This window comes from Lutra lutra, chromosome 13 (assembly GCF_902655055.1).
Source record: "Lutra lutra chromosome 13, mLutLut1.2, whole genome shotgun sequence".
Taxonomy (NCBI): Eukaryota; Metazoa; Chordata; class Mammalia; order Carnivora; family Mustelidae; genus Lutra; species Lutra lutra.
Window position 1 is genome coordinate 65,641,753 of NC_062290.1, and position 25,515 is coordinate 65,667,267.

The window sequence follows — 25,515 nt, forward strand, 5'->3', positions numbered from 1 at the left end:
AATGGTGTTTCTATACTCTCTCAGTATGATGGTATAAAGAAAGAGCCTTTCAGAAAGTGTTATTTGGATATCCCAAACCTAAACTTATTCTATATACAATCTTTCTATTATTCTTCTGAACCGTTTTTTCATGGAAGTCCTTTGTTTTAGAAAATTCTGAGTGAATCCCAGTATTTGGGAGGCCAGAAGAAGAGCTATAAAGAGGTCTGAAGTACTGGCAGTATCAGCCCAGTCTTTAAAAACTGGGTATTTTTTTTTTTTTGATGATTTTATTTATTTATTTGACAGACAGAGATCACAAGTAGGCAGAGAGGCAGGCAGAGAGAGAGAGAGAGAGAGAGAGAGAGAGAGAGAGAGAGAGGAGGAGGCAGGCTCCCTGCAGAGCAGAGAGCCTGATGTGGGGCTCGATCCCAGGACGCTGGGATCATGACCTGAGCTGAAGGCAGAGGCTTTAACCCACTGAGCCACCCAGGCGCCCCAAAACTGGTTAAGTATTTATAGGTAAATGATAACTGGCAGCCTGGGCAAAGAAGGGGTGGGTGAGTGGAAACTAGGGAGCTAACACAGTTAAGGATCTAAATCTCAACTATCAAAACATCTTGAGTAACAGATAATAGTGGTATTGCATTCCAACGAAATTCTCTATGTCAGAGAATTCTCTTATGTCTCTGAGCCTCAAACAGAAATACCAATTAAGATAAACATTCACTTATTGTTGCATGGAGAATGCCAAAGTATGTGCAAATATTAGTAATCTTTTGCAGACATTAGTGGATATATTAATGTTTGAAGGTGACGGATGTCCTATGTCTATTCTCAAGAGCAGCAATTTATTATCTAAAGAGAGATCTCTACTAGTTTAGAGATCTGGAATAGGGTAATTCTTTCCAATTTCTACTCTATTCCACAGACCCATATTATAACCTAGAGATTTCTATTTATGGCAAAAATGTATAATCAGTTTACCCAAGTTGCTTTTCTAATGGAGAGGCTACTTAGGACAGTCAACCTCTGGTAATGAGATATCCAAGGGAGGAATTTTGCCAAACAATTACAGTGACATTACAAGGCATAAAGTCAATTGGCAACCAGGCGTTATTCCAGATAATCTGAAAGACAAAGTACATGGCCAAAGCAAATAATTCACATTAATATATTTTCCTAAACTTCGTATTGTCTGATTCAACTATCTGTTTAGTTCAGATGAACTGGAAAATTGCCCAGTCTCCACAGCTCTCAGCAGTTAGGCACAAATGCCTAACATAATAAGTTAAATGTTGTGAAATAATAATTTTATTGAGAATAAAACAAAATCAAACAATGGTGAGCAAACAGACATTAATTACTCACAAACACATCTCCAAGTTAGAAGAAATCATAGCATCAATGCTGGACACGATAGAAGGCAGAGCTACATAGACACTTTGGAGCCACAAAGAGTGAACGTGACTCCTAGCTACTACCTCTTTTTGTAGTTGAGTGACCTTGAGCAAGTGAGGTCCTTAAGTAAGTGACCTTAACCAAATAACTCCTAATCTCTTCACCAATAATATGTAGTAAAAAATATTAACCTGAGAAGATTTAGTAAGAATTAAATATGAAAATGCATTGTGCCTAGCACACAGTCATAGTGCAATGAGTGCTAGCAATCTACACTACTATTTCTTTGATACTTAGAGTGACTCACTGTGTGGATATGGCTGTTGCCTCTTGGCTCTTCCCCTCTGTGCTTTGGGATGCAAGCGCTAGTACTATAGTACACGTCACATTCTGCTTTGCCAGGAGGATCCTGGTAGGCTCTGCCAACAGAGGCAACCAGACGGAAGCTGCAAGGTGGGAGGAAGAGTAGGGAATTGCTTCTTGTCTTCTCTTCGCTTCCGGTGGGTTTTATGTCTGCTTCCAGTTTCTATAAGCATCACCCAGCAGTGGGTTTGCATCCCTTCAGCGGTTCCTTCCCAGGGCAGATTAAATCTAAGGCAGCCTTTCTAACACTTGCAGAACCACTTTATCCTACAACTTCAGAGATATCAACACCAACTAGCCAGTTTACAGTCTGGACCTGAGACCCTCAGGATCCCTCCTCAGAACTCAGAGCTACCATCATCAGCTGAACAGCACTACTTTCCTCAAATACCTGAGTTTCAGCTCCACAAGCTCTTCCTCTAAGCTTCTAAATGTCATTATTTGCAGCCTCTTCCTTTTGTCCTCAGCTCCAGGAAAGTAACTGCTTCCAGGATTTGCTATCTTCATACCAGGGAGTTTTCTTCTTACACTTCCAGCTACCTAACAACTTCGTACCATTATCTTAAGATGTCATTCTTTAAATAATTGGTGTGGTTTCTATGTCCTCAGCAGCCTTCACTGATACACTCAATATCTATGACAGTTTATTTAATCACCTGGGCAGCTTTGAAAGATCTTGGTTTTGAGCTAAACTTCCCTCCAAGTGACCAGCATCCACGGGGTCCTTTTGAACCACACAGAATGACGTTCTTCCTGAATGTCACTAGCTTGTCCTGTTTCAGACCAGGTTACTGCTATAAAGTCAGAGAACCAGGTGGAAGAAGAAATGAGGTAGACAAGGCAGCCAGTGGGAAATGGCATGAAGGCATGGACAGAAATGAAATGACTGAATCTCTGTTCAAGCTAAACCCACAGTGATGGATAACCATTCTAGAACTTACTCATAAAATTCCAATAAAATGTACAAACTGATCTAATGCAGCATTCCTCAACTTTCCACTAAACTATCAAATGAGACATAAAAATACATAAACTTACAACTCTAAAAAGTCCTATTAACAATCAGGGATGTTGCACAAACTGCAAACTGGCAGAACGAGAAAAAATACAAAATATTGTATCTGAAAATAGCAGTAGCTAATATTTTTTGAACATTTCATATGTATCAGGCCTTTCTTTTTTTTTTTTTAAGATTTTATTTATTTATTTGACAGAGAGAGATCACAAGTAGACGGAGAGGCAGGCAGAGAGAGAGAGGGAAGCAGGCTCCCTGCTGAGCAGAGAGCCCGTGTATCAGGCCTTTCTTAACAGTTTCAATAGGTTATTTCATTTATTCTTTTTAAAAATTCAGTGGAACAGATTCTATCATCCCTGTCTCATAGATGAGGAAACTAAAGCATAGACAGGGTAAGTGATTTGCCGAGTTGCATTTAGCTAATGTAAGTAGTAGAGTGGGATTCAAGTCAGGTAATCTGGGTCCTCTAGCTCTTAATTCCTATACTGACAATAGTATCTTTCCTTCTACCCCCTTAGTTCAATTAAAGAGTCACCATGGCTCCTCTCCCGTATGGGTCCTCCTTCTTGAGGTAGTCAGAATGACATTCAATCATTTCCTTCCTCTGCCTATGTGTGTGTGTTTGTGTGTGTGTGTGTGTGTGTGTGTATGTATGTATGTTGTGTGGTGTGGTAGTGGTATGATGGTGGTGTTCTTTTTATTGGTTCAGATAAGTGATTCTCAACCAAATGGGTTGGTTGAGACACCTGGGAATTTTTTTTTTTTTTTTTTTTTTTTTTTTTTTTTTTTTTTTTTTTACATTCCCATTTCCACATTCCCCTTGAGCCAGGAGAGCTAGGATAGAGCCTAAGTGTGAATTTTGTAAAGGCTCCCTAGGTCAAGGAATTGATTAAGAGCCACTGGTTCATATCATCAAAAAGCAACAGAGTAGATTTCAGCTTGGTTCAGCAGAGTCATACCACAGGCTTGATGGCTGCTGAAGACTGGGAGCTGGCTTAGGTGACAGACACAGAAACTTTGTGTCCACCTGTTTTTATTAGATGGAGATTTAGCCAGAACATAAGTGGATTCAAAATAAGTCAATTAGCAATCTAAGCAGCTAGTCTGTTGGCAAACAAGATAGAGATAGATTTCTTATTGTTCCATAATAAGAACTCCCCTCACCCAAGAAAAGGACAAAACAACATGGGCCCTAGGCCAATGCTGAAGAACAGGCAAAGAAAAGGAAAATTAGTTATTTTAGAAGCCAAAGAAAAAACAGAAAAACAAAAACCACCAAACCCCTGATATTTAATCAATAGCAGGATAATATGACTTTTATGAAACATAAGTACTTCACATGAGAACATGTTGAGATGAATAAGAGGATGGAATGAAAAAGAACAGTGTTATATGGAAAGAAACTTGGAAATGAAAAAGCCAGTAACAGATTTCAAATATGCTTTGGAAGCATAAAAGGTATAATAGATATTGCAAAGGACTGAATAAGTGACATGGAAGACACAATATAGAAAATCTTTCAGGATATAGAACAAAAGGATCAAGAACTGTAAATAATGAAAAAGAATGGCAGGGAAGTTACGTGTCTCAGTTTGTGCTCACACAGTTCCTGTTTAATGCCTATTGTCCTATGTAATTATTAACCCCTTTCACTTTCAAAATTGCCCTCATTTGGATATAAACTCTCTGCTCACCTGAATATGGGGGATGAACCTAAGAATTATGGTTTATCTAAGAAAGGAACCATAACCACAGGACCAGAAGGACTAATAGAAGACATCTCTGAGAAAAATGTTCTCTTCAAACAAAGTAACAAAAACTTCAATTTCATGGATTTAGCTCATCCTTGGCATAATCTCAATAGAGATGAATTGCACTTAGACATATCTGGCAGTGTTTTAATTAAAAAAACTATCAAGTGCTTAGGAGTAAAGAAAAGGAAAAAAGTAACCTTCCAAAGGATAATTATAAATATCATGGATTTCTCATTTCTGCTACATTAAATGCTCAAAGTGAATTTATTTGGGAATTTTATGCCTTGTTAATCTTTTATTTGTAAGAAAAATGACAAAGACATGTAAAATACCCAACAGTATAGAAAATATGCCATTCATATGCCCCAACTAAACAGCATTTATTTTCTTCTTCCAGGAATTGATGCTAAGGAAATAATCTATAAGGTAGACAAAAAGTGTATGAACAAAGATCTTTATTGTGGAAAATGTTATGACAAAAATTGTAAAAAGCTTATCCCAAAGCTTAGGAGAATACAGAATTAATAAAATAACAGTGACAATGGGTTTCCCATGACATGGGGAAACACTAGCAATGCCACATTAAATGAAAGTCCGATAGAGGAGCACCTGGGTGGCTCAGTGGGTTGAGCCTCTGCCTTCAGCTCAGGTCATGATCTCAGGGTCCTGGGATCGAGCCCCGCATCGGGCTCTCTGCTCAGTGGGGAGCCTGCTTCCCCCTCTCTCTCTACCTGCCTCTCTGCCTACTTGTGAACTCTGTCAAATAAATACATAAAATCCTTTAAAAAAAAGAAAGACTGATAGAAACTCTCCACATTTAAAGAAAAAATTTTATGTAAAAACACTAGGAGAAATATCTCAGTAAATTAACAGTGAGTATTTCTGGATTAAGGATTAAGGGTTTTTTCAAGGCTTTCAAATTTCCCGATTTTATAATTAGAAGAGAGTCAACAGGACAGAGAGATATGATTTGTTTGAGGTTTGTGCAGATGTAAGATTGATGACCTAATGCGAGTGAGAGCAAAGCAGAATTCAAAAACTGACTATACAGGGGCACCTGGGTGGCTCAGTTGGTTAAAGCCTCTGCCTTTGGCTCAGGTCATGATCCCAGGATCCTGGGATCGAGCCCCGCATCAGGCTCTCTGCTCAGCGGGGCGCTTGCTTCCTTTCCTCTCTCTCTGCCTGTCTCTCTGCCTGCTTGTGATCTGTCTGTCAAATAAATAAATAAAATCTTTAAAAAAAAAAACTGACTATACATTTGTCATTTCACAAGTGCATTCATTCATTCCTTAAATAAGAATTTAAGTGATTATAATGTGCAAAGGACTTTAATAGGTCCTTGGATTGTAATGGCAAGTAAAACAGAAAACACTGATCTCACACAGACAAAAATGTATACAAGAAGATAAAAGTTGGAAGGAAATAGACGTGAAGGTGATATAACTGTTAGTCTTACAAAAAAAAAAAAAGATTTATTTATTCGAGAGAGAAAGGGAGCAGAGGGGCAGAAGGAGAGGGAGAGAAGCAGACTCCCGATGAACACGGAGCCCCATGTGGGACTCCATCTCACAACCCTGAGATGATGACCTGAGCCAAAATCAAGAATCAGATGCTTAACCAACTAAGCCACCCAGGTGCCCCGAAATTATTAGTCTTTAAAACTGTAAATACATTTTTTAACATCACCATTAGATTGTTGTTACATAAAAGTATTTAAAAATTGTTTTTTTTTTTAAAGTCAATGAATAACAAAGTGCTATAAAGTGAGGACAACATTCCTAGACCAAAGTATTATCAGCCTGCTTTTCCAGAATTATCCAGAATTCTTCAAAACATTTGGTTAGCAACTTCCTTTACACAGGATTTAGAAACACTGAACTCATGGTAGAGAAAGGAAACCCAATGATGAGATTCAAGGACATTTCTGTATTCTGAAATGACATTCTTATGAGGGACTCAAATCACTTTGTCATCACTACCTTGCTAATGATCTCATTATAGAAGTATTATCAGCTTTCCTGAAAACAAAAACAAGAATATCAAGGGCATTTATCAGCTTTTTGCCATGAGCTTACTTTTCTTCAGTTCCTGTTGAATTTTAATGTGAGGGAAGAAAGGCCCAAGGAAAGGGGGAATAAGAGTAGCAGAATATATATATATTTTTTAATTGAGTACTTGCTGTATGTCAGATGATGTTGCTAATCCACGTAATATAGTATACTTAATCAATACTTCAACACCACGAGTAGTTATCATTATCTCATTATCTCTAGTCTATGAGTAACATTTCTTAGAGTCCAGTTATGAGCACACCTGGAATTGATTACACTCATTATCTTCTAGTGCCTTTTTTCCTGTTGTTCCTTTTCTTTCAAATGAGGGTGACCACCTGTCCTTTACAATACATACTTACTTGAGCTCTTTCCCGCTGCTCCTTAAAGCTACGGTACTTACGTCACCCTAAGTACCGTAGCTTTAAGGAGCAGCGGGAAAGAGCCTGGGTCATCTTTGATTGCTTGGCCAGTCACTGAGGCATTTCTGGTTAATACTTGTCTATGACAAATGCCTTGACACTTCTCAGTCCAGACGTGTCACACTGGTGACCCTACAGCCCTAACGAGCCTGCAGATTGCATTTTAAAATGCGAGTTACTTAATTAATTCAATGGGAGGAATCCTTTCACAATGTGTGTGTGTGTGTGTTTGTGTGTGTGTGTGTATCAAATCATCATGTTATATGCTTTCAATACCTTAGTCTCATTTGTCAATTACACCTCAATAAAGCCCCCCCCCAAGTGAGTTCATTGTCAACATTTAAGGAAATGTTTACATTAAAAGAAAAAAAAAATCCCCAGCCTGGCTTCCTTTGAAAATTCAAAGTATCTGGCAACACCCCCATGGGTGGACAGCTGGTTGCAGCGGAGTGGTGGCTGGCTGCCTCCTTTAGAAAGGTCAGGCACTCTTCAGTTGTCTACAGTTTTTACTACTCCCTACTGCATTATCTGGAACCGTTTTTCACATTTCCATTACCTTCCTGGCCCCTAGAAGGCATCTGAGCTTGAAACCTCTGCCCCAGGTCATTGATCTCAAACTGTACTGTGCATATATGAATCATCTGGGGGAGTTTCTTTTAAAAAAAAAAAGATATATGAAGAGCTATAGCATATAATTTAGTGGAACTCAGTGTGTTCGAGAGGATCTGCACTTTAAACATTACCTTAGGCTTTTTTTTTTTTTTCTCCCCAGGAGGTGCCTTGTCACAGTTTGAAAATCACATTAGGGGAGACTCTTAGGATATGATCCCAAAATATGATATTCTGGATCATCTTTGGACACAATCACCTGTGAGGCTGTTTGCTTTTAGACAGATTTCTGTGCTCCAATCTCAGGGGTTCTGATTTGATAAGTTTGGGAATCATATTTTGAATAGTTACCTGTGTATTACTAACACACAGATGGCCACTGCTCCAGAGGTCAGAAAGCCTAAGGAATTATACTTAATGGAAGAAAAGGAGCCAGGAATAGAACTAGTTAGTCTTGGCTGGATCTGAACTCTTGTCTGATTTTCTGATTATTTTGTTTGACAAGGGATGACAGGATAAAATACAATTCCAGGCTTTTTCTCTTCTTAAGTGGTGATTATTCCAGTAACTTTAAATTTTATCCACTCTGAATTTCCTTAATTTTACATGTCGAGAATCTTTGGCTATACAATATAGCAAAATTGGCTGAATGGGGGATTAAGATTCGGGAAAGCAGTGGCTTAAAGATTTGAGAACAATGTCACTTTTCTGTCACTTGTGGTCTCCAGGAAATTGAAAACCGATTTGTGGACAATGAAGGATGTACAAAAATCTTAAGAGGGTAGTAGAAACAGGTTTTCTACTTCTTGCAAAATCGATTTCCTCAAGGCCTGACTCTACCAGCTTTGTTCTATGTAACAGTAAATTCTGGGTGGTCGTGAACTCTATCCGCCACAGTGAATGAGGATCCTTTTACATAAGGTGGTACACCTTCTCAGGTTCATATGACCCCACCGGAGCAGTCAGTGGGTTTTCCACTGGCGTTATGCTTAGTTCTGTTACACTGGAAGGGATGGAAATGGACCATTTGTTCAGTTGAAACAAGAGTCACTGAGCATCTACCATGAGCCATGCACCGTGCTAGAAGCTTGGGGTTTAATTTAGTGGAGGAGAGAGAGACACACGTAAATAAATAATTAATACTCCTGTCCGATAGATCTAGTAAAGAAGAATGTACAAGTAGAAAGGTCACAAAGAAGTGGAAGTGGTTGACTGTGGCAGAGAGAATGGGCACAGGTGATATCTGAGCAAAGGTCTGAAGGCCAAACAGGAGTTTCAGGCAGACATGAGGGGAAAGAGCATTCCAGGCAGTGAGAATAGCCCGTGCCAAGGCTTGGAACAGCACTGTGCGTTGCAGCATTGCTGAGCAGAGTGCAAGGGCTGAGGGGTAGTATCAGGAAGAAATGAGAAGAGTTAAGCAAAGCTCAGATAATGGAGAGTCCTGACTGCCGCACCAGGCTGCTCAGAATTCAGCCTACAGGTTAGAAGCTGGCAGAGGGGAGGTGGGTCATGAGAGAATCTTAGGTTGATCAGGGACTTGGCATTAAATAACACTGAATCACACCGTAAGAAAGTTAATCCCTTTTCAATCAGTGTTTAATCCTTCTGCTAAATCTAGGAGAAAGCCTCCATTTGGTGTCAGTATGCCTTTAACACTTCCCTCTCACCTAGAAATGTTCCCGTTTCAAAGAGCTCAGGAAAAGCTACCATGCTAGAATGATTTCGTTTTCATGGTGTACTTATTTTATGGCATACCTTTTTTCTATTTGCGGCAAGGGGGACTGGTTCTTCACTGATGTCACCATAAAAAGGTTTTTGTGTTTTTTTAATGAATTTATTTAAGTAAAACAGTAATTTTAAAAATCAGTAGCAGTAGGTGATGCCAAGATACCACCAAAGTTACAAAGGCAGTACACACAGTCATGAACCAGGCACGATGCTGCTGCCGTTTTAGGGGAGGGGAGGGACTGAGGCGGCCAGTGACAGCTTCTCTTTCTGACAGCAGCTTGGAGACTGGCAGGGAAGAGCCATGGACAGAGACAGGGAAGTCGGCTAGGACAGTCAGGTACTGGAGGCATGGATGGTGTGGCCAAGGTTAAACCTGTTGGTTTATTCCTGATCTTTCCCTGTGTTGCTCTGCACAAAGGGGATCCTCAGGGTTCTCCTGGTCTGGGGTGGGGGGTGGTGGTGGTGAACCCAGAAGTAATTCTGAAACATGGAAATTGAAAGATTTTTAAGTGGCTGCTGCCCAGCTAGTGTTAATTAAAGGTGGACTTGGAATGAAGGTGAGAATGAGATTTGATTATTTTCCAGGATCCTAGTCCATTACAAAATATTATTTAGAAACAGACAAAATCTTAACTCTGAACTAACATGTTTTCTATGGATATTAGTGGGCAATCTGAGCTTCCAAAAGTGTCTCTCATTCTAACCTGTATCCTGGCTGTAGCTTTCCTATCCTGTCAGCTCTTCAAAGTCCCTTCCTCTCCTCTTTAGGCCTAGGATGGAGTACTGGACTCTAGGGGAATTCAGGAGAAGCTCTTTTCTAGAAACGTGAAACTGCCCTGTTCTCCTTTCCTCTCCTCCCAGCTGCTGCTGACCATTTCAGAGTTATAGTCTGACCACTCTGGTTCAGGAGGACAGGACACGGGTGGGCTATTCCCACTGCCAAATCAGTACTGGGGAAGGTAAGTCCTGAATTTCCAAAAGTGGAACGAGAAGTGTTTACCTGGATCAATAAAAATGCTTCTCATCTGTTTTTCTTTCCTTTTAAAGATTTATTTTAGAGAGAGGGGATCTCAAGCAGACTCCCACTGAGCAGGGAGCCCGATGCAGGGCTTGACCTCACCAACCTGAGATCACGACCTGAGCCGAAATCAAGAGTAGGATGCTGAACCTACTGAGCCACCAGGCACCCCTCATTTGTTTTTTAAACATGAATTTACAAAGTATTTTTAATGGATATTATCTTCCTGGAACCCAAATCGATTCTTTAAAACAGCACAGTAAGTCCTCCACCAATACCTGCTTAATGAGCAACTATTTATAATTTGTAACAGAAAAAACGGAGACTCAGAGAGGTTTTCCAAGACTATACAGATGACTCTGGAATTATAAGCGAAAGCTAGGTTTTCTTCTGGTTTTCCTCCTTACTCCATATCCCCTTGGTCTGAAACAGAAAGAGCCTGTAACAGATAGTGTTCAGTGTCTACAGAACTAATACCAGAATTCTGTCACATCATGGGCTAACCAGCATTTTGTGGCCTGGCCTGCGGTCTTAACAGCCACAGAGAATATTGTTTCAATGGAAAAATCAATTTTGAATAGGAGCTTAATTCATCAGCAAATCAGGAGAACTCGGGTATATATCTGTCTTTCTATATAGATATATAATAGAGAAATGCTTTTTAATATAATAACTTACATTTATTGATTTTTTTTTAAAATCACACACACACACACACACACATGCACGCACACACACATTTCTATTCCTAGAGATCTTATGCTTTCTGGACACCTGTATCTCAGAAGAATGTCATGAATTGGAAAGAGTTATTTGCACATGTTTGTGAAAGGTCGTGAGAACCAGTTTCTGTAAGTCTGCTAATTATTAACCTGTGTTTCTCTAGCTTTAGGAGAGGCATGTCACAATCTTGAGAGTGGGGGATGGAAAGCTTTTTTGAAATATAATCAGAAAACTTGGAGAATCTGATAAATTCTCTTAAGCATGGTGTACCCTGCTCCAATTCTGGGAACTACTCCTGTAGTGAATCATTGTTATTTAACATATGTTTCATCCCTCAGGAGTACTGGGCATGGAAATCAAATGGTAATACTGCCACAGTAAAATGGCTTTTGAGCAGGGAGGTGGCATGAAGCTTAGTGCGTTATACTTGCTAAGTATTTGTTGAATAAAAAATGAAGAACGAATAAATGAATGAAAGTTGCTTTGCTTTCAGAAGATTCATCTAGCAGCAGGGTGCAGAATGGTTTGCAGGAAAGAAAGGAGAGCTATAGAGGCTATTCAAGAGTATTGGCGGAAGGAGCTAATGCTGTGTGAAAAGAAGGAAAGAAGACGACAGGGGAAGTATACTAAGGAAGCCAACAGAACCTGATGAAAAGAGAGAGGTCCAAGATGGCACAAGAATTCTTGTTATCGGTGAGAGGGTACGCCACCTTAGGGTATCTTTACATATTTTGAATTTAAGGTGAGAATGAGATATAACAGGGAATTCCAGTTAGAAATTCCTGATATTGCCATAAGCAAGGAACAAATTCAGGAGTCTACACCTTGGAAAATAGCCCTATGTCAGAGTATGCTAGATCTGGTTATTGTCTCACTATTCGTACCTTCTTTCAAGATGTGCCTACTGACAAACGTCATAATGGCTAGTACCTCGGATAGTCTATTTATTCATTTATTCGGTAAATATTTATTGCTATGCTCATTCCTACCTCAGGGGTTTTGTACTTTTGTTCTCTCTGCTCCTAATGCTCTTCCCTTAGAAATCTGCATGATTCACTTCTTCATTCTCTGCTCAGGTGTCACCTCTTCAGACAGGCCTTAGGGACTAATCATAGTCATACTCTAATCCTTGACCCTGCTTTATTTTTCTACATTGCACTTGCCTCTACTTAAAAATACTATATTTAGGTTTGCATATCTTATTGTCTATTTCCCCTACTGGAATGTAAATGCTTTGAGAGGAGGAGTTTTGCTGTTTTATTTACTGCTATATTCTAAAGCTTCTATTGAACACTTAACTCAGAAATCTGGCCTTTGCTGATTGGACTAAGGGAGGGCGTAGAACAGGAGAAGGATGGGGAAGCAATCCATATAGTCTGAGCCCATTAGATAACTGCAGAATGTGAGTTAAGAGATATAAAACACACAGATGATTAGAGCTGAAAGTCCTACCAGGTTCAGGCTACAACCTGTCACAGTAAATCAGAACCCCATCCATGCAGAAGTTATGGCACAGCAGCTGGAGAAGCTGGTATTGGGAGAGAAGGATGGAGCAACTGTGAAGAGAGGAGCCCAGAGAAGAGCTTTTGGGCCCCAGAGGAAGGGAAGGGAGTAACTACCCCAGCACTTTCCAGCAGCGCGGGCCAGCTGTACCTCCTGCAACTCAGCTCCTGGTCGGGTTCCTGTAGTTTCCAGCACAAACCCCTCACTTTGAGCTCCATGGAGTGAGTTTCTGTTCCTTACAACTGCATGCCCTCTGACAGCAAAAGAATGTCCAACAGAACTTTCAATGAATATAGAAAACGGTGTGTGTCCGTGCTGTCAAATACAGTAGCCACTACCCACATATGGCCACTGAGCAGTCACGAGCACCTGAGACACTAACTTCTACATTCTACATCATATTAATTAAAACCAGTATTCATACAGGGCAGGCAGCTGTCATATTGGACAGCACAGCTCTATGATTATTACACAAAGGGTCAAAGACAAGAAGCACAATTAGTACAAGATAATGAAAGAGCTGGAAAAAAAAAAAATCCCTCCAAACCCAAAACAACCACGATGATGTCCCAGAACTCAAGCAGAGCATATTGCACAGCACCAAAAACTAAGGAATGTTAAGGAGGATGAGTCTGGTAAAGTCCATTTGGTTAAAGTGTTACTGATTTTTCTGTGCGAAATACCTGGATTCAAGCAATAGGGGTTAAACAAATGAAATAATCTATTCAAAGGCAAATTTTCTAGCTACTAAAATAATGGAAAAAAGATGAACGACATGGGAAGATGTTTATAATATAAAAGTTAAAAATCATAAAATAGCATGGTTCCCAATTTTATAATATATACATATGCCTAGATCTCCAGGTTTTGGGTTCATGGGTGATTTTTATTTTATCCTTTGGCATTTTTTAAATTATTGGAATTATCCACAAAGAACATACGTTTCTAATAATTATAAATAAAGGAGAAAAGGATATGCTTAACACAATAAAATGGCTACATCTTTTCAAGCTGCATTATAAACCAAAGTGATAGTAAATATTACAATAATTAGCCACTCTGCCTTGCTGAAGTTAGTCAAAGTCATTCACTTTTGCCTCTCCTCCCTTTGAGACACACATTTTCAGATATCTTTAAGGTTTATAACTGCAATTATAGATATGGTGGCCAAACAGCAGAGTCTGCTGGGTCTTCTTAGAGCCAGAGGAAGGTCTGTTCTGTGATGGATTAACCTAGATTTCCCATAGTCAAACATGGGACACGTTTAAAAGCTGTTTGGAACCCTCCTGCTTTGTCAGGCTGGATTTCTAGGATGCTTTAACTTAAAGCGGTCTTTTAGGGACCACTAGATGGCTCTCTGTGCCTCCCACTGGGTGAAAATTTACTGGATTAACTCAGGCACGGATTTATCATTCATTTTCAGGTATACACTGAAGCATTTCCTTATGTGTGGAACACTGTATGAGGTGACTCAAATTAATTCCTTATATAGCATCAAAACAAGAACAGATCTCTATCTGAACCTATTAAATTCACAACATACAGAAGCAAATTCTTTGTTTAATGGAATCCCTGTTTAAGTACCTCTGGCTGCGACTGAACAAACAGAATTCTGCAATCTGCCAGACTGTGATTCTGTTAGATGAAGACATGCTGGGCATCTCACTTTGTTTATGGAAATAAAACATTTTTTCATTTTAATTTTTAATTTGATTATTTTTTTAAAACATTTTTTATTTTTAATCTGGAGAGTATTAACCCAACTTTTGTTTGACTTGGCTTTGAGTTGAGGTTTTCAATACAAAAAATACCAATAGATTATATGTAGGCTTTGCAGCCACGAAAAGTTCTGCTAATGACCACCCCTAGCTGAGTAGAGAGTAGTGACAACCCATTTCCAAGCCATTCTTAGGAACAGTACTGAAAGATCCAGACCGAGCCATTGTTTGGAACTATACAGACTCAGCCATTGACAGAATGTTGAAAATATAAAGCTAGATTGGAAATACAAAGGAAAACACCACTTTTTAATACAGAAATACCATCAACTCAGAGTGCCCAAGTTTCAAAAAGCCCTGCCAACTCTGAGTTTTCAGAAAATTAAAAAAAAAAAAGATTTTCCTCTGCTGTCCTTTGATGTCAACACCTAGCTGGACTGACAGTAGGGCTTTCTTAAATTGTACCCTGTGGTTTCTAAAAATTTTTAACCATTAACCTTGAGAGAATAAAATATATCAAAATGTTACTCAAGGTTATCTGTGGACACCCATGGGGAGTAGTCCATACATATGCATTACTTTTATGACCAGAATAGCAACAGGCATGTAAAAAGTCCCTCAAAGTTGTATGCATCAAACAGTTTTGATATAGTCAGCATTCAGTAAAACACAGTTTGCCTTATGTGTATCCATTTTCTGTAAACCTCAGTATATAATAGTGCCATTGTCTCTAAACTTTTGAGCTAACATATGCCACAAGTCAGTTACATTAGTACAGATAAAGCCTGTATGAAACAACAGAAACTTCTGAACCTTCAATCCATGTCAAATTAGTTTGCCCTCTCTAACAACCTCATTTCCCCCAAGAAGTCTAAAATGTCACCTGGCTCATGGTTCTACTGTTCCTTAAGTTTAATTCCTGGGAGCCTCCTATGAGAAATTAGCGTAGTAGATAAAGCAAGAATAAGGAGTTCCTCATACCAACGAATAGAAATAAAACATTATTTTTTACCTCTGATCCAAAGAGCCAATCATTCACGACCAATACAAAGGAGCAACTAGTTGAAACCAGATCTCAAAGTTCACTTTTTTGCTAATGGAGTTTACATACACCTAAGCTGAGGGTGCAATTCAGTAAAATGGAACTCTGTTTCAAAACAGCAGTTTTCTTTGTTTTTCTAAGGGTTGGGGCAAGGGAATTGGATCTCCTAAGCTTGAATACACTGTGCATCTTGAAAATGCATATAGAGGGGCACCTGGCGCCTCAGGCAGCTGAGCTTTGAACTCTTGGTTTTGACTCAGATCATGATCTCAGGGGTCGTGAGATAGAGCCCCAGGGCCAGCTCCGTGCTCAGCAGAAGTCTGCTTGAGATTCTCTCCCTCTTCCTCTGCCCTCCACCCCTGCCCTGCCCCCACTCATACCCTCCTTTCTCTCTCTCTGGAATAAATAAATCTTTTTAAAAAATTAAGAAAAAATGCACATAGAAATACTCTGGAGAGCAACCCGGAATATGTGAGTTCTTACTCTGATAATTTCAGTTTTTATTAATCTTGCCACGTCAACACTTTACATCAAAAGAATGAGCATTATCATAATAAGAACACAGAGTGCTCTAGGTGTTGTGCTTAGAACTTTGCATACATGGTGTCATCCTCACCACAACTTTAGGAGATGGTCATATTTTATGGATCAAGAAATTGAGACATATTTCCCAAGGGAAGAGGTCTAGAGAGTTGTAAAGCTAAGAGTCAAACAGAAGTCTGTGCTTCACAAAAGCCTCTTCTCTTAATTCCAGCTTTGTATTTCTTTCATTTATATTACTCTTGTCTCATTTGCAAAGTAAAGGTAAATACTACTTGTCTTGCTCACCTCAGAAATTGTGAGGATAAAATGAAAAACAGATGTGAAAGGACTCTGATAAATCTAAACATACTCTACGATTTATTTTTTCCTAAAATTTATATTTTCATATTGAAGTATCAAAAGCATTGGTGAGGAAATGTAAAGGTGACTTATCTTTTTTCTCTTAAAAATTTTTAAAAAATATTTATTTATTTGAGAGAGAGAGATCACAAGTAGGCAGAGGCAAGCAGAGAGTGAGAGGGAAGCAGGCTTCCCGCTGACCAGGGAGCCCGTGCTGGGCTCGACCCCAGGACCCTGAGATCATGACCCAGGCCAAAGGCAGACAGACGCTTAACCATCTGAGCCACCCAGGCGCCCCATTTATCTTAATATTTTTAATCACATAGGCAATACATACTTTTTTTTTTAAATATAGAAATGTGAAAAAAATAAATAAATAGAAGTGTGGATAGGGAAAAAATGGACTTCTATTTCCATTTTTATAAATAAAATTCTGGACTCATAGTTTCCAGGATCAAGGTCATACTTTATACAAATTATATAAATCTTTTTTCTATCTCTGTGTCAACATATTTTCATTTGAATGGGTATACAGAACTCCACTGTAAAGATATATCATGATTCATTTAAGTCAATTCCCATTACTGGTTATTTAGCATGAAATATGCTTTTAACAATCAAACTTGAAGTAGAGTCTCTCTTTTATCCTCTTTTCTGAGTTAATTCAAAAGCAGTGATGGACCCAGTCTGTTCTTGGATTGTAGGCTAACAAATACACTGAATTTAGAAGGAGCTATTAGTCTGTTTTTCTTCTTGGTGACTTCTATTTTCCTAGAATGCATAGCTCCTCATGTACTCTGTATGTTGTATATATTGTTTTCTACCTCACAAGACTGCTAGAAGGATTCTGTGAGCACATTTTTGAAGACCTGAAAAGCATAAATGCTACAAAAATATTTGATTGAGTTGTTTCCTAAATCTGTGACTCAAATGAAAAACAATGGGGGCATAATTCAGCCTGGCTAAAAAAAGAAGTCATCCTGTTTCTTTACCACTTGAATCCTTCAAGGCTCATCTCTACCAGGAGACCATCCCTGGCCAGGCAGATACTAGCCTTTCAGTGTCAGTATTTACCCCAACTGACACAATACAAGTCCAGGTCTGTATGACCAGCCTGCTCCCTCAATGCAGGAGATCCCAGTGTCCCCCGAGAGTGACTGAATCTTACACACTCAGAAGGAGAACTGAAAATCTGGCTGAGGTGTTAGGTTGGGTTAAGGGAAGGGAGAAAGTGAGAGCAGGGACAGGCACCTGGCTTACTCTTAGTTCACCTTTTCCCCATTGCTCTCTTCTCCCACTATCCCATAAAGAAAAGATCTGAGAAAGACAAATGAATGGCTTAATGATTCCCATTAGTTTGTTATTCATGCATTCACTCAAAAAGCAATGTGGCAGATGCTGAGACGTTCTTTCTTCCTTCTTGCCTAGTTTTATAGATTCAGCATCACATTTCCGGTGTCGTACACTTCCTCCACTTTTCTGTGTATGTGAGTGGCAGTAGCTAGAGTTGGCAGGACGAGAGACAATGAGAGTCTCATCTCTACATTTAGTGATATCACCAAAATGAACAATATCTTGCTATGAGAGCCCCCTGCCCCCTGGAGTTGCCTAGGACAATGGTACTCAGAGTAGCTGGTTTGCAAACTCTTATTATCTGTCCAAGATGAGATAAGGAGCTTCCCCCAGCCCCTAAAGATTATTTACTTATTTGAGAGAGAGAGAGAGAGAAAGCAAGAGAGGGAACACAAGCAGGGGGAGTGGAAGAGGGAGAAGCAGGCTTGCTGCAGAGCCGGGAAGGAGCTTCTGCCCAGGATGAACCAACACCCTGCTTTTTTCATCAAGAAAAACTTCCGTGAAAATAATATCAGAAGAGCCAGATGGAGAGGCCATACTCTCAATGAACACTCTATTATTGTGAAGTTTGCTTACAGGAAAAACTTCTAACCAATGTAAGAGACCAACATTTCTGAAAAACCTTGGGCATCTTACTGAGGCTTCGATGGCAATACCTAAGGGTCTAGAAACTGTTAGATGTGTCATAGGTGGAAATTTGCCCTCAGTATAGAAATAGTACCTATGGCACGTCTTTTATTTGGGGGCAAATGTGCAACATATTTAGAAGTCTAGTTCTTTTTTTTTTTTTCTTTTTTTTGATGGAGGGTTAAACCTACTTTTTTTTTTTTTTCCTGAAGAGAAAGAAAATGAGGGATTGGAGGGTAAGGTGGAGGATGAAGACATGATACACAGTGAATCTCATCCCAATTTGATCGGTAACTACTAATGAGAATTAGTGAAAAATTAAGACTTGGATGATTGTTATCGGACCAACACTTGTCTACCAGTTGTTTGGCTAACACTATAAATTTCCCCAAAGTACTTCGTTTTTTCATCTGATTCACAAAACAACTCTGTCAGATTGGTAAGTACCTTCTTTTGACGGATAAGCACAGATGTTCAGAGATGGAGGCACTTGCCCAAGATTACATGGCCAGTAAGAGGCAGAGGAAGGCTGAGAACCTTTTGACTGTTACTTAATGTGCCTCCCATTATATTGTGCCCTTTTAACCAGTGTGACTGGAATTTGACTGAGGGTATTCATGAAATAAAGTCTAACGGCACAAAATCCATAGTGGATTCTGCAACACCCAAAGATAAAGTATTAAGGAATTAACAATGAAACTGGTCTTCAGATGATGCAGATACTTAGTTCAGTTGATTCGATCATAAATTAACTCCAAGATGGAATAGTAAAAGAAGGTCAAGACCAAATATTCTCTATGATTACACTGTGGCAGGCACAAGAAAAGTGGGTGAGACAGATTAATTGTCCAGTCAATGTATCTGCTAACCTCTTCTGATCTATTCATCTGGGAAAAAAATTTAAGTATTATAAAAACAAAAAACATCCCCAAATTAAAAATAAAAACTTACAAATTAATCCCATCTCTGTACCTCAAGAGGAGACTGTAAAAGATCACTTCTAAGAAAAGTTTTGTATCACTTGACATTTAATTTGAAATCATTTATCTTCAAGTCAGCAACAATTAGGTGCTACTATCAGCCGTTCATCATGAATTAACAGAAGAATATATTTCCCCCAGAGGACAGAAAGCAGTGCTTTGCACGGAGCAAGTCAAGGAAAACCAATATAGTTGAGAGTAGATCTTTTAAAAATAAATGTCCTTTACTTGTCCCCTAACATATACATTAGTCCCCCCTTATCCGTGGGGGACACATTCCAAGACCCACAGTGAATGCCTGAAATCATGAATAGTACCTATACCATAAATACTGTGTTTTTCCTATACATACATACTCACGATGAAGTTTAATTTATAAATTAGGCACAGTAAGAGATTAACAATAATAACCAAATAAAACAATTATAACAATCTATTGTAATAAAAATTATGTGAATATGGTCTGTTTACCAAAATATCTTATTGTATTGCACTCACCTTCCTCTGGTGATGATGTAAGATAAGAAAATACCTATGTGATAAAATGAAGTGAGGAGAAAGCCGAGAGCATTCTGATCCGGCGGGAAGCTACTACCGACCTTTGACGCTACCAGAAGCTACTATTGACCTTTGACGCTACGTCAGGGGAGGAGAAATCATCTACTTCCGGGACCACGATTGCGGGCAAAACCTTGACTAAAGCTGCACTACCAGCTTTCCCCACTTTCTGAAACTCCACATTATGCCACTTTGCTTTCATAAAAGCGAAAATCCCCTTCTGAACTTTTTCCATTAGGGAAAGCAGGTGCTAATGTAAGTCTTCCTCAACGTGAGGTGGTATTACACAAACTTTCGGAAAGCGGAGAATACGCTTCACTTTATGCCACTTGGGCTTATGAAAGATTTTATAGGGCTGCCTTACTTTCAGATAGTGGGGGGAACCTGTGCCTTAGTGGTATTATTGTTGTGGTCCCTGTATCAGAAGTGACACTGGGCTAATAAATAGCCAAACTAATAAATAGGCTCGGGTATTTAGTACTGTGTTGTCAGAGAAAAGGGACCATCTAAGAACACTGTATTTCCATGGGAATAAACATATTAATTAGCATATACGGCTCATGAGTTTGGCGAACTGTGGTTGGTACGTTCAACTTAAGTTAAAAACAGTAATACACATAAAAAACCCAACGAAACAAAAAAAAATGTAATACACTTTTTGTTTTTTATTTTTTTAAATATTTATTTATTTGAAAAAAAGAGAGGAGTGTGTGTGTGTGTGTGTGTGTGTGTGTGCGTGCGCGCGCGCCCATTCCTGAGTAGCAGGAAGGGTAGAGGGAGATGGAGAAGTAGAGAAGCAGACTCCCCGGTGAGCGGGGAGCCCAAGTGTGACTCAACCTCAGGACCCTGAGATGAAGACCTGAGCCGGAATCAAGAGTCCACTGCTCAACCAACTGTGCCACCCAGGGAGGGGCCCTGAGTCCGTTTTTGATCACCTGGGTTTGGATCTAAGCTAATTATATTATTCCATTAACTCTGCTTAAGGGCGCCAATATGGAATTAACTTGAAATATACATTTTAGAAAGAAACCTGTATCTGTCACTAACTGAGCAGGTAAATTTCAAGGAGTTAACTTTGGAGAAACTATATAAAATCCCTAGAAGAGAAGGTAGTATGGGATGGAAGAGAAAGAACAATTATAGGAACTTAATATAACTTAAATGTAACTGGATCCATAGGCAGCATCATTACTTGAAGGTCGTGGGGACAAAATTTAGAAGTAAGAAATTATCATTTTAATAGAATGAGTTAGCCTCAAGTGGAGGTTTGAGTGTAAAGTCAAGTCAGAATTTTTTAGATGGAAAGGTGCTTTGATCCTATCCTATGTGGTAATGTTGTATGAACTTTTATTATGTATGATTTCTGAATTATTATATATGATTTCTGAAAGTGGGTAGTTTATTATCTTACAAACTGATGGTCTTATGTCTTTGTTTCCAATAAATAGTTTAGTGAAATAAAACTATAATGCTTTCCTCAGGGTGTTGATCATTTCAGTCGTATCTCTTCCCATTCATGAGCTATGGCAAAACACTATCAAAACCACTATTTATTAATTAAAAGTTTCATATGAAGGAAATCAATCGCCCAAAAGAAAGTGAGAGAAAACACTGTTGTCGCTACTGCCCCAAGCAATTTTGATTTCTCTGAAAAAGAGATACAATTTTATTTCACTTCTTTGTGTGGACAAGTCCACTTTCCTCTAGAATCCTTGTTTCAGGCACTGACCCAATCAATGTATTGGGTCACTGGGCAGTAGAATCCAATGAGAACAGTGGCTAAATTAAACCACTTTTATTTAATGTATAAAATGACTCTGACATTCTTTTATATTTTGAAAGTTTTTTTTTTTTTTTAATCACATTAGGGTATGGGAGAAAGGTCTGCTTTTTAGCAGACACAAGGGAAAGATCAGTTATTATTTTTGCTGAAAGCAGATTATGGTCATATCCTAAAATTATATATTATGGTGACTTGACATTGAGTTGGACATTCTTAATATACAACCTTATAGAATGACTTGTAAATGATATACTAAAAGTAAAAAGTTAGATATGTTGGAATTTAAAATACAAAGATAAATGAGAGACCATGTCAGTTGGGCAAACAAGATCTGAGTTAATATAATAATCTCTCCCTTTCAAGATGTGTGTCATGAAAATAACAGTGACAACAGTGATTTAAAATACATTTGTGAATTGAAGTACAGAAGTAGATGTGCTTGGCGGCGTGTTCATTTTATTGGCAACTTGTAAGGGTTGTCGCCAGAAGACTGTTCCCACAGTGGTCGTAAAGCTGTGAAGTTGTCTGATTCTAGACGCTGCTTCACAGTTTCTCTGGTCCCCTAGTTGTAATGTGCTGGATACTGCACAAATCCATCATGGAACACAATTTCCTTTCTAACTAAGGAACACTAATTTTGGGGAAATTCTTGCTATTTAAGACCTGCCAAACAATCTACAAATGGAAAGGAGTCTGGAGACTGAGAACACTATTGGCAACTTATGAAGTATTAGGTAATAAAGAAGCAATGATGAGAAGCACGTGATGCTGACTCTTGCATTTTGTTCAATCTGATTCTGCATATATACTAATAATGATGCACCCTATGGATGCAATTTCATGTTTATAACACTTTGGCCATTGGCAGCATTGTGCACCTGTGTTTTCCCTGCCTTCCCATCTGCTGCCTACAGTCATTCAGATTCAGGTGACGGAAATGTTTTAGATAAAAGTTAATTAGCCTGCACTCTGCAGATCAAATCTCTATAGTTCAGCATTAAATAGCAATCTTCTGGGCAACTGCTGAAAGTAGCGGGTGCCCAGCCTTCCTAAGATTAAAAGAGTAAGATTCATTTTTCTAGAAAAAGAAATCGTTGGTACTCTTGCGATATTTTATGCATAGATTCTACCAAACTTTTCACTTGTATTTGGCCTCACTCATTTTAGCTTTTATCTCTGTATATATATCAAAAGTGGAAGAAAAGAGATTAAAATATTTTTTTCCTGCTAAAGGGATAGCGAAATGATATGTAGAGTTAGAAATTCTCCAGTGTCTGGACTCTTTTATTAGCACACTGACCAAAAGTTTCCTTAGTTCCTCAATCTTTACCATGGGGGCAACACAGATTACCTATTTGTTTCATAAATATTTGTGCAAGGCTTAATGAAGCTTGATATTTTGATTAAAAAAATAATGCACAAAATGCATTAAACTCCCATTGTTGAGAGGATCCCGCCCTCTCTTTAAATACGTACATTATATAGTAAGTTCACAAATAGCTTATTTTATTGAAAATACATTCAATTTTTTAACCTATATAAACGAAAGCATTAGATTCTTCTGTTTTTAGTCCTAAATCATTGAGACAGAAATGGGCTGAACAAAGCTACTGCATACAGCCAGTCTCTGAGCCCACATCACACAGATAGTAGGTAGGGACCAAAAAAACACAATCCCAAATGAGTCCTCCCATCGATTTTTTTCGCTACCAGATATTAATACTACTGCATTTCAATGCCCAAGGGTAATTAACCGCCCTTCTTTACCTATGGCTTCCGTACTATTGCAGATTTCCTGTTTGCTCACAGGAATTCAGAGGGATTTTTTTCCTCCGTACACCACCGCCCAAGGCTCAGACACACCTTCTAAAGAAGTCAGAGCAGATGCAGCTCTTCCTGCCTCATGCTCACTTCCTCTCGGGAGTTAAAGACTCTAGCATCTTCAGGAATCTCACATCCCCATCCCCCGAGCTCATCTTTAGAAAATCAATTGCTCTCCAGGCTCCTGAACTTTGACTTCTACTTCCCTCCAGCATCCACTAGGTTTCCCCAGCTCGTCAAAACATGAGTTGTTTTTTTTTTTTTCGCTTATTTCCCCCCATTCCTTTCTTCTATCTGCTACCCCTACCTCTTATTTCTGTCCGCACTTACACTGTCTTATTTTACTTTTACTGAGGCTCTTCAAACAACCATCCATGGACATGGTCCGATCCTTAAACAGTAATCAAAGTTGTAAAGCCCCAAGTCCCTCCAGACCTCAGCCTTCCTCTTTCTCCCCTCCTCCCCTCCATAAAGGTCCCGGCCCCCAAGCGGCGCCCCACTCCTCTCACCTGACTCTCCCGCGGAAACTCGTGGCGCACGATGCTGATCACCGGAATGTGCAGGACGGAGCTGACCAAGTCGAGCTCCATCATCTCACCCTGGCTCTGGGGGAAGGCGAGCAGCGCCGACACCCCTTGCACCACCACGGTGTGGCACACGCTCTGCAGAAAGGAGAAAGGGTCACTGCTCCACGGAGAGCTTGGGGAGGAGAAAGGCAGGAGCGGCAGATCGCCCAGGCCCGCCTCGATGGCCATCACGACTTCCAAAGACAGATTGTAGGGCAGCAGACCTTCCACGCGGTTCAGGTTGTCCACGGCGAAGAGAAGGGCGTCCCGAGGCCACAGGGTCTCGGCTCCGGCGCCCTCCCCGGGCTTCCGGGCGCGCGGCGGGCCCCGGCCATGCAGGGCGCTCCCCAACCAACGTGCGCCCGGCGAAGGCGCCGGGGGTCGCCAAGTCCCTGGCTCGGGCTCATGCCTCTGGGCTCCTGCCCGGCTGCCGTCCGGAGCGCGGCTGGCGACGCGGGGGGCCGTGGTCCAGGGCTGCAAGTGCACCGCGCCCACCCTCACCGCGTGCCCTATGCGCTTGAGGATCTGGCAGGGCTGCGGGTGCGAGGAGGAGCCGGGCACCCCGGCCAGCACCAGAGCGCAGGGCGGCGGCAGCAGCAGACAGACCCTGCTCAGCAGCCACCACAAACTCAGTCTCCTCATTACTAAGACCCGCAGGGAGAAAGCGCGCCCCCTCCTGCGCCCGGCTCGCCCCCCCTCCAGCCGCTACCTAAGGTCTCCGCCCCCAGGTCCCGCCGGCAGCTCACTCTACGCTGCGGAGCGCTCCCAGGCGCCGAAGCGGTCTCCGAGCCATCCAAGTTGGAGCCTAGCGCACCCGGGTGCCTCCGCCTCGCATCCTCCGCCCGCCCGGTCCCTGCGCGGAGCCGTGCAGGCGGGCGGGCCGGCGGCGGTCACCCGAGGCTTGGGCGCGGGTTCCCTGCTCTCCCCATCTGCAGGGCGGCTGGGGCACTGCGTCCGGTCCCGCGGCTGGGCTGGAAAGCCGCCGGAGTTCCTAGGGGGTCAACGCGACCCAGGAGGCAACGCGCCCACTTGGATTCTTTTCTTTTCCTTTTCTGCCCAGGCGAGACCCACTTATTTCCTTGGGGTCGCGCAGGAGGCAGCGTTCACGCCCGGAGGGCGAAAAAGAAGCCAAATCCTCCTTGCTCCACCGTCCGCCACCCTCTGGCGGGCCCCCCCGGCACTGGCTTCATCTTTCTTCCTGTCTCGCTACTTCCTCTTTTCCTTGCTTCGCTCCTCTTTCCGCCCAGTCGCCGCCGCCGCCTGCTTCCTCGGAGGAGCGACGCGACTGGCCAGCAAAGGGTGGTTCTGCTCGGAGCGCAAAGTTCTCCCCGCCTCAGCCGGCGCCTCCCTGTTGCTGAGCCCTGGCGCCAGCCTGTCGCTTGGCTGCGCTAAACGCCCACTGATGGTGAGATTCCCGGGTGGCGCTTCCCGCGCCCCTGGAAAGTCTGCTCCCCAAAGGCGCCGGGGCTTGGTTTGCGAAATTCCATGAGACCCGCGAGGGTGAGGGCGAGGGCGAGGGCGAGGGCGAAGGCGAGGGCGAAGGCGAGGGCGAGGACTCTGAGCCGCAGAGAATTCCGAATGCGGATGTACCTGAGGAATCTGAAATCCAGTGCTGTTCG

At 41.0% G+C, this 25,515-nt stretch overlaps 1 protein-coding gene across 4 annotated transcripts in view; it reads right to left on the reverse strand.

The window, feature by feature from the left end:
* The window catches only part of GRIN3A (glutamate ionotropic receptor NMDA type subunit 3A), a 154,993-nt gene extending 129,861 nt beyond the window's left edge, over nucleotides 1–25,132 (reverse strand). For all 4 annotated transcript variants that reach the window (XM_047700176.1, XM_047700177.1, XM_047700174.1 and 1 more), the window contains exon 1: nucleotides 23,840–25,132. In XM_047700176.1, the coding sequence (XP_047556132.1) occupies nucleotides 23,840–24,538 (699 nt within the window). In that variant the 5' untranslated portion in view covers nucleotides 24,539–25,132. The remainder of the gene's footprint in view (nucleotides 1–23,839) is intronic.
* Nucleotides 25,133–25,515: the final 383 nt, after the last annotated feature.